The sequence below is a fragment of the Pelobates fuscus genome, chromosome 11 (genome assembly GCF_036172605.1).
Source record: "Pelobates fuscus isolate aPelFus1 chromosome 11, aPelFus1.pri, whole genome shotgun sequence".
Taxonomy (NCBI): Eukaryota; Metazoa; Chordata; class Amphibia; order Anura; family Pelobatidae; genus Pelobates; species Pelobates fuscus.
The window spans coordinates 22973705-22988251 of record NC_086327.1 but is presented as its reverse complement, the minus strand read 5'-3'; the positions used below and the strand labels follow the sequence as shown (position 1 = coordinate 22988251).

The 14547-nt window shown below is 44.3% G+C and overlaps 1 protein-coding gene across 1 annotated transcript in view; it reads right to left on the bottom strand.

Moving 5' to 3' along the window:
• LOC134576776 (fish-egg lectin-like) overlaps positions 1–12494 on the bottom strand; it is a 70930-nt gene extending 58436 nt beyond the window's left edge. Inside the window, exon 1 of the mRNA XM_063435481.1 lies at positions 12446–12494. Within this exon, the coding sequence (XP_063291551.1) occupies positions 12446–12494 (49 nt within the window). The remainder of the gene's footprint in view (positions 1–12445) is intronic.
• Positions 12495–14547: the final 2053 nt, after the last annotated feature.

Here is a 14547-nt window from a genome sequence, read left to right as displayed (position 1 = left end):
AGCAGTCGCTGTGTGTGTGGACTCAGCAGTCTATGTTTGTGTATGGAATCAGCAGTCTAAGTGTGTGTATGGACTCAGCACTCTGTGGGTGTGTGTATGGACTCAGCAGTCGCTGTGTGTGTGGACTCAGCAGTGTGTGTGTGTGTGTGTATGGACTTAGCAGTCTGTGTGTCTGTGGGTGTGTGGACTCAGCAGTCTGTGTATGTGTGTGTATGGACTCAGCAGTGTGTGTGTCTGTGGGTGTGTATGGCCTCAGCAGTCTGTGTGTGTGTATGGACTCAGCAGTCTGTGGGTGTGTGTATGGACCCAGCAGTCTGTGGGTGTGTGTATGGACCCAGCAGTCTGTGGGTGTGTGTATGGACCTAGCAGTCTGTGGGTGTGTGTATGGACCCAGCAGTCTGTGGACGTGTATGTGTGTGTATGGACTCAGCAGTCTGTTGGTGTGTGTATGGACCCAGCAGTCTGTGGGTGGGTGTATGGACCCAGCAGTCTGTGGGTGGGTGTATGGACCCAGCAGTCTGTGTGCGGGTGTATGTGTGTGTATGGACTCAGCAGTCTCTGTGTGTGTGTGTGTATGAACTCAGCAGTCTGTGGGTGTGTGTATGGACTCAGCAGTCTGTGGGTGTGTGTATGGACTCAGCAGTCTGTGTGTGTGTATGGACTCAGCAGTCTGTGTGTGTGGACTCAGCAGTCTGTGTGTGTGTGTATATACACTCAGCCGTCTGTGTGTGTGTGTGTGTGTATGGACTCAGCAGTCTATGTGTGTGTGTATGGAATCAGCAGTCTACGTGTGTGTATGGACTCAGCACTCTGTGGGTGTGTGTATGGACTCAGCAGTCGCTGTGTGTGGACTCAGCAGTGTGTGTGTGTGTGTGTGTGTGTGTGTGTGTATGGATTTAGCAGTCTCTGTGTGTGTGTGTGTATGAACTCAGCAGTCTGTGGGTGTGTGTATGGACTCAGCAGTCTGTGGGTGTGTGTATGGACTCAGCAGTCTGTGTGTGTGTGTATGGACTCAGCAGTCTGTGGGTGTGTATGGACTCAGTAGTCTGTGGGTGTGTATGGACTCAGCAGTCTGTGGGTGTGTATGGACTCAGCAGTCTGTGGGTGTGTGTATGGACTCAGCAGTCTGTGGGTGTGTGTATGGACTCAGCAGTCTGTGTGTTTGTGTGTGTTTGGACTCAGCAGTCTGTGTGTGTATGGACTCAGCAGTCTGTGTGTCTGTGGGTGTGTGGACTCAGCAGTCTGTGTATGTGTATGTGTGTGTGGACTCAGCAGTATATGTGTGTATGGACTCAGCAGTCTGTGTGTGTGTGTGTGTGTGTGTGTATGGACTCAGCAGTCTGTATGTGTGTGTATGGACTCAGCAGTGTATGCAGTATATGTGTGCATGGACTCAGCAATCTGTGTGTCTGTGTGTGTGTATGGACTCAGCAGTCTGTGTGTTTGTGTGTGTGTGGACTCAGCAGTCTGTGTATGTGTATGGACTGAGCAGTCTGTGTGTGTGTGTGTGTGTGTGTGTGTGTGTGGACTCAGCAGTCTGTATGTGTGTGTGTATGGACTCAGCAGTGTATGCAGTATATGTGTGTATGGACTCAGCAATCTGTGTCTGTGTGTGTGTATGGACTCAGCAGTCTGTGTGTTTGTGTGTGTGTATGGACTCAGCAGTCTGTGTGTGTGTATGGACTCAGCAGTCTGTGTGTGTGTGTGTATGGACTCAGCAGTCTATGTGTATGTGTATGGACTCAGCAGTCTGTGTGTGAGTGTGTGTGTGTGGACTCAGCAGTCTGTGTATGTGTATGGACTCAGCAGTCTGTGTGTGTGTATGGACTCAGCAGTCTGTGTGTGTGTGGACTCAGCAGTCTGTGTGTGTGGACTCAGCAGTCTGTGTGTGTGTGTGTATACACTCAGCAGTCTGTGTGTGTGTGTGTGTGTGTATGGACTCAGCAGTCTATGTGTTTGTATGGAATCAGCAGTCTACGTGTGTGTATGGACTCAGCACTCTGTGGGTGTGTGTATGGACTCAGCAGTCGCTGTGTGTGTGGACTCAGCAGTGTGTGTGTGTGTATGGACTTAGCAGTCTCTGTGTGTGTGTGTGTGTGTATGAACTCAGCAGTCTGTGGTTGTGTGTATGGACTCAGCAGTCTGTGGGTGTGTGTATGGACTCAGCAGTCTGTGGGTGTGTGTATGGACTCAGCAGTCTGTGGGTGTGTGTATGGACTCAGCAGTCTGTGGGTGTGTGTATGGACTCAGCAGTCTGTGGGTGTATATGGACTCAGTAGTCTGTGGGTGTGTATGGACTCAGCAGTATGTGGGTGTGTATGGACTCAGCAGTCTGTGGGTGTGTATGGACTCAGCAGTCTGTGGGTGTGTGTATGGACTCAGCAGTCTGTGGGTGTGTGTATGGACTCAGCAGTCTGTGTGTTTGTGTGTGTTTGAACTCAGCAGTATATGTGTGTATGGACTCAGCAGTCTGTGTGTGTGTGTGTGTGTGTGTATGGACTCAGCAGTCTGTATGTGTGTGTATGGACTCAGCAGTGTATGCAGTATATGTGTGTATGGACTCAGCAATCTGTGTGTCTGTGTGTGTGTATGGACTCAGCAGTCTGTGTGTTTGTGTGTGTGTATGGACTCAGCAGTCTGTATGTGTGTGTGTATGGACTCAGCAGTGTATGCAGTATATGTGTGTATGGACTCAGCAATCTGTGTCTCTGTGTGTGTATGGACTCAGCAGTCTGTGTGTTTGTGTGTGTGTATGGACTCAGCAGTCTGTGTATGTGTATGGAATCAGCAGTCTGTGTGTGTATGGACTCAGCAGTTTGTGTGTGTGTATGGACTCAGCAGTCTGTGTGTGTGTGTATGGACTCAGCAGTCTGTGTGTGTGTGTGTATGGACTCAGCAGTCTATGTGTGTGTGTATGGACTCAGCAGTCTGTGTGTGTGTGTGTGTGTGGACTCAGCAGTCTGTGTATGTGTATGGACTCAGCAGTCTGTGTGTGTGTGTGTATGGACTCAGCAGTCTGTGTGTGTGTGTGTGTGTGGACTCAGCAGTCTGTGTGTATGTGTGTGTGTGTGTGTGTGTGTGTGGACTCAGCAGTCTGTGTGTATGTGTGTGTGTGTGTGTGTGTGTGTATGGACTCAGCAGTCTATGTGTGTGTATGGACTCAGCAGTCTATGTGTGTGTGTGGACTCAGCACTCTGTGGGTGTGTGTATGGACTCAGCAGTCTCTGTGTGTGTGGACTCAGCAGTGTGTGTGTGTGTGGACTCAGCAGTCTGTGTGTCTGTGGGTGTGTGGACTCAGCAGTCTGTGTATGTGTATGTGTGTGTGGACTCAGCAGTATATGTGTGTGGACTCAGCAGTGTGTGTGTGTGTATGGACTCAGCAGTCTGTGTGTCTGTGGGTGTGTGGACTCAGCAGTCTGTGTGTTTGTGTGTGTGTGGATTCAGCAGTTTGTGTGTGTATGGACTCAGCAGTCTGTGTGTCTGTGTGTCTGTGGGTGTGTTGACTCAGCAGTCTGTGTATGTGTATGTGTGTGTGGACTCAGCAGTATATGTGTGTGTATGGGCTCAGCAGTCTGTGTGTGTGTGTGTGTGTGTGTGTATAGACTCAGCAGTGTATGCAGTATATGTGTGTATGGACTCAGCAATCTGTGTGTCTGTGTGTGTATGGACTCAGCAGTCTGTGTGTTTGTGTGTGTGTATGGACTCAGCAGTCTGTGTATGTGTATGGACTCAGCAGTCTGTGTGTGTGTATGGACTCAGCAGTCTGTGTGTGTGTGTGGACTCAGCAGTCTGTGTGTATGTGTGTGTGTGTGTGTGTGTGTGTGGACTCAGCAGTCTATGTGTGTGTATGGACTCAGCAGTATATGTGTGTGTGTGGACTCAGCACTCTGTGGGTGTGTGTATGGACTCAGCAGTCTGTGTGTTTGTGTGTGTGTATGGACTCAGCAGTCTGTGTATGTGTATGGAATCAGCAGTCTGTGTGTGTATGGACTCAGCAGTCTGTGTGTGTGTATGGACTCAGCAGTCTGTGTGTGTGTGTGTATGGACTCAGCAGTCTGTGTGTGTGTGTGTGTATGGACTCAGCAGTCTATGTGTGTGTGTATGGACTCAGCAGTCTGTGTGTGTGTGTGTGTGTGGACTCAGCAGTCTGTGTATGTGTATGGACTCAGCAGTCTGTGTGTGTGTGTGTATGGACTCAGCAGTCTGTGTGTGTGTGTGTGGACTCAGCAGTCTGTGTGTATGTGTGTGTGTGTGTGTGTGTGTGTGTGGACTCAGCAGTCTGTGTGTATGTGTGTGTGTGTGTGTGTGTGTGTATGGACTCAGCAGTCTATGTGTGTGTATGGACTCAGCAGTCTATGTGTGTGTGTGGACTCAGCACTCTGTGGGTGTGTGTATGGACTCAGCAGTCTCTGTGTGTGTGGACTCAGCAGTGTGTGTGTGTGTGGACTCAGCAGTCTGTGTGTCTGTGGGTGTGTGGACTCAGCAGTCTGTGTATGTGTATGTGTGTGTGGACTCAGCAGTATATGTGTGTGGACTCAGCAGTGTGTGTGTGTGTATGGACTCAGCAGTCTGTGTGTCTGTGGGTGTGTGGACTCAGCAGTCTGTGTGTTTGTGTGTGTGTGGACTCAGCAGTTTGTGTGTGTATGGACTCAGCAGTCTGTGTGTCTGTGGGTGTGTGGACTCAGCAGTCTGTGTATGTGTATGTGTGTGTGGACTCAGCAGTATATGTGTGTGTATGGGCTCAGCAGTCTGTGTGTGTGTGTGTGTGTGTGTGTGTGTGTGTATAGACTCAGCAGTGTATGCAGTATATGTGTGTATGGACTCAGCAATCTGTGTGTCTGTGTGTGTATGGACTCAGCAGTCTGTGTGTTTGTGTGTGTGTATGGACTCAGCAGTCTGTGTATGTGTATGGACTCAGCAGTCTGTGTGTGTGTATGGACTCAGCAGTCTGTGTGTGTGTGTGGACTCAGCAGTCTGTGTGTATGTGTGTGTGTGTGTGTGTGTGTGTGGACTCAGCAGTCTATGTGTGTGTATGGACTCAGCAGTATATGTGTGTGTGTGGACTCAGCACTCTGTGGGTGTGTGTATGGACTCAGCAGTCTCTGTGTGTGTGGACTCAGCAGTGTGTGTGTGTGTGTGGACTCAGCAGTCTGTGTGTCTGTGGGTGTGTGGACTCAGCAGTCTGTGTATGTGTATGTGTGTGTGGACTCAGCAGTATATGTGTGTGGACTCAGCAGTGTGTGTGTGTATGGACTCAGCAGTCTGTGTGTCTGTGGGTGTGTGGACTCAGCAGTCTGTGTATGTGTATGTGTGTGTGGACTCAGCAGTATATGTGTGTGTGTATGGGCTCAGCAGTCTGTGTGTGTGTGTGTGTGTGTGTGTATAGAATCAGCAGTGTATGCAGTATATGTGTGTATGGACTCAGCAGTCTGTGTTTGTGTGTGTGTGGACTCAGCAGTTTGTGTGTGTATGGACTCAGCAGTCTGTGTGTCTGTGGGTGTGTGGACTCAGCAGTCTGTGTATGTGTATGTGTGTGTGGACTCAGCAGTATATGTGTGTGTGTATGGGCTCAGCAGTCTGTGTGTGTGTGTGTATAGACTCAGCAGTGTATGCAGTATATGTGTGTATGGACTCAGCAATCTGTGTCTGTGTGTGTGTATGGACTCAGCAGTCTGTGTGTTTGTGTGTGTGTATGGACTCAGCAGTCTGTGTATGTGTATGGACTCAGCAGTCTGTGTGTGTGTGTGTGTGTGTGTGTATGGACTCAGCAGTCTGTATGTGTGTGTGTATGGACTCAGCAGTGTATGCAGTATATGTGTGTATGGACTCAGCAATCTGTGTCTGTGTGTGTGTATGGACTCAGCAGTCTGTGTGTTTGTGTGTGTGTATGGACTCAGCAGTCTGTGTATGTGTATGGACTCAGCAGTATGTGTGTGTGTGTATGGACTCAGCAGTCTGTATGTGTGTGTGTATGGACTCAGCTGTGTATGCAGTATATGTGTGTATGGACTCAGCAATCTGTGTCTGTGTGTGTGTATGGACTCAGCAGTCTGTGTGTTTGTGTGTGTGTATGGACTCAGCAGTCTGTATGTGTGTGTATGGACTCAGCAGTGTATGCAGTATATGTGTGTATGGACTCAGCAATCTGTGTCTGTGTGTGTGTATGGACTCAGCAGTCTGTGTGTTTGTGGGTGTGTGGACTCAGCAGTCTGTGTATGTGTATGTGTGTGTGGACTCAGCAGTATATGTGTGTGTGTATGGGCTCAGCAGTCTGTGTGTGTGTGTGTGTGTGTATAGAATCAGCAGTGTATGCAGTATATGTGTGTATGGACTCAGCAGTCTGTGTTTGTGTGTGTGTGGACTCAGCAGTTTGTGTGTGTATGGACTCAGCAGTCTGTGTGTCTGTGGGTGTGTGGACTCAGCAGTCTGTGTATGTGTATGTGTGTGTGGACTCAGCAGTATATGTGTGTGTGTATGGGCTCAGCAGTCTGTGTGTGTGTGTGTATAGACTCAGCAGTGTATGCAGTATATGTGTGTATGGACTCAGCAATCTGTGTCTGTGTGTGTGTATGGACTCAGCAGTCTGTGTGTTTGTGTGTGTGTATGGACTCAGCAGTCTGTGTATGTGTATGGACTCAGCAGTCTGTGTGTGTGTGTGTGTGTGTATGGACTCAGCAGTCTGTATGTGTGTGTGTATGGACTCAGCAGTGTATGCAGTATATGTGTGTATGGACTCAGCAATCTGTGTCTGTGTGTGTGTATGGACTCAGCAGTCTGTGTGTTTGTGTGTGTGTATGGACTCAGCAGTCTGTGTATGTGTATGGACTCAGCAGTATGTGTGTGTGTGTATGGACTCAGCAGTCTGTATGTGTGTGTGTATGGACTCAGCTGTGTATGCAGTATATGTGTGTATGGACTCAGCAATCTGTGTCTGTGTGTGTGTATGGACTCAGCAGTCTGTGTGTTTGTGTGTGTGTATGGACTCAGCAGTCTGTATGTGTGTGTATGGACTCAGCAGTGTATGCAGTATATGTGTGTATGGACTCAGCAATCTGTGTCTGTGTGTGTGTATGGACTCAGCAGTCTGTGTGTTTGTGTGTGTGTATGGACTCAGCAGTCTGTATGTGTATGGACTCAGCAGTCTGTGTGTGTATGGACTCAGCAGTCTGTGTGTGTGTATGGACTCAGCAGTCTGTGTGTGTGTGTGTGTGTGTATGGACTCAGCAGTCTATGTGTGTGTGTATGGACTCAGCAGTCTGTGTGTGTGTGTGTGTGTGTGTGTATGGACTCAGCAGTCTGTGTATGTGTATGGACTCACCAGTCTGTGTGTGTGTATGGACTCAGCAGTCTATGTGTGTGTATGGACTCAGCACTCTGTGGGTGTGTGTATGGACTCAGCAGTATCTGTGTGTGTGGACTCAGCAGTGTGTGTGTGTGTATGGACTCAGCAGTCTGTGTGTGTGTGTGTGTGTATGGCCTCAGCAGTCTGTGTATGTGTATGGACTCACCAGTCTATGTGTGTGTATGGACTCAGCACTCTGTGGGTGTGTGTATGGACTCAGCAGTATCTGTGTGTGTGGACTCAGCAGTGTGTGTGTGGGTATGGACTCAGCAGTCTGTGTGTCTGTGGGTGTGTGGACTCAGCAGTCTGTGTCTGTGGGTGTGTGGACTCAGCAGTCTGTGTGGACTCAGCAGTATATGTGTGTGTATGGACTCAGCAGTGAGAGAGCAGCACTATACAGGGAGCACTGACTGTCCCAGGATATTATACACACAGCCATGTATTATACAGAGAGCAGCACTATACAGGGAGCCCTGACTGTCCCGGGATATTATACACACAGCCATGTATTATACAGAGAGAAGCACTATACAGGGAGCACTGACTGTCCCAATTTATTCTAAACACAACCATGTATTATACAGAGAGCACTGACTGTCCAGGGATATTATACACAGACAGTAATTGATAGCTGTGCTGCAAAATGTCCTTGGAATTTTTTGCAAATGATGGCAACTATGGCACTGTATCAAGGGAAATGTGTTTGTTTTTTAACCCCTTAAGATTGGAGGGCGTGCAATTATGTCCTTTTTAAAGCGGCTCTAAACGCCGCCGGGCGTAATTGTACTGTAATTGTATTGTAAATATGTAAATACGTAAAAAAATAAAATAAAATAAATAATTAAAAATAAAATATTAAAAAATATATAGATGTGTTTTATTTCGTTCTAACTGTATTGTGATATTAATATATATATATATATATATATATATATATATTTATATCAAAATACACGTAGAACGAAATAATATATATATATATATATCTCTATACATAAATATATACGTATAAATCACTATATATATATATATACCTATATATAAATACAAATATTTAAAAAAAATTATATATATACACATATATTAATTCTACACATATATTTACCGCATATACTCGAGTATAAGCCGACCCGAATATAAGCCGAGGCCCCTAATTTTACCCCAAAAACTGGGAAAACTTATTGACTCGAGTATAAGACTAGGGTGGGAAATGCAGCAGCTACTGGTAAATTTCTAAATAAAATTAGATCCTAAAAAAAATATATTAATTGAATATTTATTTACAGTGTGTGTATAATGAATGCAGTGTGTGTGTATGAATGCAGTGTGAGTGTATGAAGGCAGTGTGTGTGTATGAGTGCAGTGTGTGTGTATGAGTGCAGTGTGTGTGTATGAATGCAGTGTGTGTGTATGAATGCAGTGTGTGTGTAGGAATGCAGTGTGTGTATGAGTGCAGTGTGTGTATGAGTGCAGTGTGTGTATGAGTGCAGTGTGTGTATGAGTGCAGTGTGTGTATGAATGCAGTGTGTGTATGAATGCAGTGTGTGTATGAATGCAGTGTGTTTGTATGAGTGCAGTGTGTGTGTATGTGTGCAGTGTGTGTGTATGTGTGCAGTGTGTGTGTATGAATGCAGTGTGTGTGTATGAATGCAGTGTGTATGAGTGCAGTGTGTATGAGTGCAGTGTGTGTATGAATGCAGTGTGTGTGTATGAATGCAGTGTGTGTATGAGTGCAGTGTGTGTATGAATGCAGTGTGTGTATGAATGCAGTGTGTGTGTGTGAGTGCAGTGTGTGTATGAGTGCAGTGTGTGTATGAATGCAGTGTGTGTGTATGAGTGCAGTGTGTGTGTATGAGTGCAGTGTGTGTACGAGTGCAGTGTGTGTGTGTGTGTGTTGCAGAGCCTTGGTGGGGTGTGGCCAATTTTTTTTATTATTTACATTTTTTTTATTATTATTTATTATTATTTTTTATTTAATTTCATTATTATTATTACTATATATTTTTTTCGTCCCCCCTCCCTGCTTGATATATGGCAGGGAGGGGGGCTCTCCTTCCCTGGTGGTCCAGCATTGGCAGTTCAGTGGGGGGGAGAGGGGGTCTGGCAGAGAGCTTACTTACCTGTCCTGCAGCTCCTGTCAGCTCCCTCCTCCTCCGCGCCGTCAGTTCAGCTCTTCTGTCAGCTCACACTCTAAGTCTTGCGAGAGCCGCGGCTCTCGCGAGACTTACACTGGGAGCTGACCGAGGTGCTGAACGGACGGCGCGGAGGAGAAGGGAGCTGACAGGAGCTGCAGGACAGGTAAGTAAGCTCTCTGCCAGCCCCCACAGCCCCTTGTCTGTATTATGGCAATGTAAATTGCCATAATACAGACTATTGACTCGAGTATAAGCCGAGTTGGGGTTTTTCAGCACAAAAAATGTGCTGAAAAACTCGGCTTATACTCGAGTATATACGGTATGTAATATTTTTACATAATTAGGTATCCTAATTAATTACAATTAGCGGGACCTGCCTGACAACCCATGCCGAAAGTATAGGGAATTTAATTTTAATTTAAAAAATTAAACACAAGCCTTATATTTAACCCTTTAACTTTCCAAGACACCATAAAACCTGTACATGGGGGGTACTGTTTTACTCGGGAGACTTCGCTGAACACAAATATTAGTGTTTCAAAACAGTAAAATTTATTACAACGACGATATCGCCAGTAAAAGTGACGTTTTTTGCATTTTTCACGCACAAACAGCACTTACACGGACGATATTATTGCTGCAATACTTTTTACTGTTTAGAAACACAAATATTTGTGTTCAGCGAAGTCTCCCGAATACAACAGTACCCCTCATGTACAGGTTTTAAGGTGTTTTCAAAAATTACAGCGTCAAATAGAAGGCTTGTGTTTAATTTTTTTCACTTGCCAGATTGCTTACGTTGCCTTTGTGACCCCATGGTAGCCCAAGAATGAAAATTACCCCTATGATGGCATACTATTTGCAATAGTAGACAACCCATGGTATTGCAAATGGGGTATGTCCAGTCTTTTTTAGTAGCCACTTAGTCACAAACACTGGCCAAAATTGGCCAAAATTGGCGTTTTTTGCATTTTTCACACACAAACAAATACTAACGCTAACTTAGGCCAGTGTTTGTGACCAAATGGCTACTAAAAAAGGCTGGACATACCCCATTTGCAATACCTTGGGTTGTCTACTATTGCAAATGGTATGCCATTATGGGTGTAAATGTATTTCCTGGGCTACTATACAGTCTCAAAGGCAACGTAACCAATCTGGCGAATTTCAATTTCAAATGTAACATGCTATATTTGACCCTGTAACTTCCCAAAAAAACATAAAACCTGTACATAGGGGGTAGTGTTTTACACGTGAGACTTTGCGGAATACAAATATGTGTATTTTATTGCAGTAAAAGCAAACAGTATTATGACATTGACAGTTAAAATGTCATGTAGAACTAAAAAAAAATCATATTTTTTCCCATTTTTTTCATATTAAATTATGTTTCATAGCTAAATATTTGATATTAAATGAAAGCACTGTTTCCCCTGAATAAAATGATATATAATAAGGGGGGGGGGGGGTGCATTTAATATGAAAGAGGTGAATTACGGTTGGACAGACATATAGCGCAAATGCCAGGTTTTGTTTACATTTTGTTTCGTTCACAACGTGTACATTTGGCTCCGTCCTTAAGGGGTTAATAATCCCTGGTGGAAAATAAAGAATCCTCCACCAGGGATTATTAAAAAACAACAACACATTGTGTTGGGGGTGGGGCTTAACATGCAGCAGGGACGGGGTCAAACTGTAGCGAGGTCGGGGTTAAATGTGCCCTCCTACTTTTGTCCCTGGCCCACCATGTGCCCCCCCCTCCCCCCCCCTGAAAATGAATCCTAGAGACGCCACTGATGAAAGGTAAATTATGGTTGAACAGACATATAGTCAAATTCCCGGTTTTGTTTTAAACTGTCCCTAAGGGGTTAAACCATTTGTAAATTTACTATAAACTTGGTCAGATTGCATTGTGGGACACACTTCTGTACTAGATGAGTTTCTTCAGCCTCCCCTACCCTCCCTCACCCTCTCCCTCTCCCTTCCAAACACACTCACCGTGCTCTGTTTCAGACTAGTGCACAAATAGCAGAAATAGGACATCATTGTGAAGCGGCAGAAAAGAGACACAGGAGCCTGTACTGCATGAATCACACTGATCAGACTCTTCTTCTCCCCCTGTCAGAATGTTGCAAGGCAAAGAGATGTTCCAACTGCACATGTGTAAATGTGTCACTCATGCCCAATGCATTTATATAGTATTCCTAAGGATAGGACAAATCAGTGTGCCCGTGGAGTGGGTGTGGAAAGTATAAATAATATTTACCTGCTTTTTTCAGACTGCAGAGTGAGGCAACTGTCTCATTCACAGCTAAAGCTATTGAATGAGAGTTGTCTCAAAGTAGTGCGTGTTCGTTTCATAAAAATTAGATGTTTTACATAAAGTCTATTCCCTTCTGCCTTCACCCTATCCCTTACCGTGGCCAGGGAGAGGGGAATCCTTGGTGCTCCGATCAGTCGGTGTAGATGTCATTTGCTATTTCCTCTGGTGCAGTCAACACTTGCTGTTTTCTCTGACTGACACCACATAATGTTTCATGTTTCAGAGGGTTGTCATGGTAGCCCATGGCAACACTTTGATATAATTGTGGAACACCCAGGATTTTGAGGGAGATCTTTGCTCTGCCCACTGGCTGGGGAGCGACACAGCTCCCTCTTTGTGCCGGCAGTGGGCCTAATTTTCGGATATAGACCTGGAGCAGCACCTGAACTCAATCAGGCCGTATCGTAAGACAGCCCTGTTGGCACAGACTAAAAGTCTATGTTGGAGACAACATGAGGACTTGCAAAGAATGCAGGCTTTTGCCAGCTTTATTTTCATATTCCCACAAAGAAAAAAAAGGCAAAAAAGAAATCATACATGGAGAGCACCCTTACTAACCTGTTAAAAGACATATTAGTATTTAGAGTGTTCCTTTATATTATATATTATAATATTGCTTGAAATAATAATGCAAAATTTTGTTACCTGCAGCGATACCCAAGAACATCAAGATCAGGCAGATGTAGACTTTCATCTTGTCAGTAGGATGAGTTAGCTAATAAGTAAAGCTAGTCGAAAAGTACACAATTTATATAGCTGCTGGCTGGCACTCCTCCCTTAACAAAGCCTATGTCACCAAGTCTGATTGACAGGTACTTCAACAGCTTAACCCCTTCACTGTCATGTGGCTGGCAAAAAAACATCTCCAGATTCCAATTATTGTCAGTGTCCTGGAAAGTCTAGAATGCACACTATTTAATTAAAATTTACCAATAATGAAGTTAAAGATAAGAAAACCGTGTTGTAGATAAATAACATTACTGATTATGTAATATAGACATTTTTCTATATGCTATTATCCTCTCTCATGCTTACCTAAAAAGAGAGTAACCAAGAGAGTTCTGCTGGCTCAGGTGTCCATGTCAAGATATGCATCAGATCGTAGGGAAGCAGGGAAATCTGTGGTCTCCTGGAACAAACCATTCATGGAGAAGAAGTGAGAACCTAGACCTTTTTGGTTTCTACTATAACAGTAGACCAAATACGAGGGGCTACATGGGGACTATAGATGGATAAAAGATGGTCATCTACACTAACACCAAAACAGCTGGTTACACAATGTTTGATCATAGTCAAAAGGGAACTATTGTCAAAACTGGAAATGAACTACACAAACTATCATACATGAGTCATGAGGAGAAAGAGACTCCCATACTCGCACCTATATATATATATATATATATATATATATATATATAGTTGCCAACCTACATCTGTGCCCCAAGATGACATAAAGGCAGATATAACACAGATGATAGAAAACCTCAAGACTACCAGTGATCACAGGAACACTGCCACCAGACAGTATGCAAGCAGCTTTTATTGAGGCACTATCTACAATTCCAAATAAAAACACACAAAATGAATCCCTGCACTCAGATTTCCACTATTCCTGGGCAACAGCAATGGCGTCATCAACCCAAATATGTATATTTTAGCTGAAAGCAGCAATTGATTTGTCAGTGTGGGGCTCACCTAAAAGGTATGCCTTGAGAAAGGAGGTGAGGTTGCACGTTAATGGCATGTTAACCCCTTCAGGACGGAGTCAATAGTGCACGTTCTGATCAAAACAAAACGTAAACAAAAACTGGAATTTGCGCTATATGTCCGTTCAACCGTAATTCACCGCTGTCACATTAAGTGCACCCACACTTATTATATATCATTTTTTTCAGGAGAAACAGGGCTTTAATGTATCATGAACTATTCATATATGGAACATAATTTATTATGAATAAAATTTAAAAAAATGTGAGAAAATAAGATTTTTTTTTTAAATTTGTATTTCTGTCTGACATTTTAGCTGTGAATGTCATAATACTGTTAGGGTTTACTGCTAACAAATGCACATATTTGTAATCAGCGATGTCTCATGAGTACAACAGTACCCCCCATTAACAGGTTTTATGGTGTTTTGGAAAGTTACAGGGTCATATATAGAACGTTCCATTTTCAAATTGAAATTTGCCAGATTAGTAATGTTACCTTTGAGACGGTGTGGTAGCCAGGAATGACAATTACCCCCATAATGGCATACCATTTGAAAAAGTAGACAAGCCAAGGTATTGAAAGTGGGGTATGTTTAGTCTTTTTTAGTAGCCACTTAGTCACAAACACTGGCCAAAATTAGTGTTCATATTTGTTTTTGTGTGAAAAAAGCAAAAAACTAATATTTAGCCAGTGTTTGTGACTAAGTGGCTACTAAGAAAGACTGGACATACCCCACTTGCAATACCTTGGGTTGTCTACTTTTGCAAATGGTATGCCATCATGGGGGTAATTCTCATTCCTGGGCTACCATACGCTCTCAAAGGCAACATAACTAATCTGGCAAATTTCAATGTCAAAAAAATGAAATGCAAGCCTTATATGTGACTCTCTAACTTTCCAAAACACCATAAAACCTGTACATGGGGCTACTGTTATTCTCGGGAGACTTCACTAAACACAAATATTAGTGTTTTAAAACAGTAAAACATATTACAACAATAATATAGTGCATCAAATATGCAAAAAACTTCACTTTT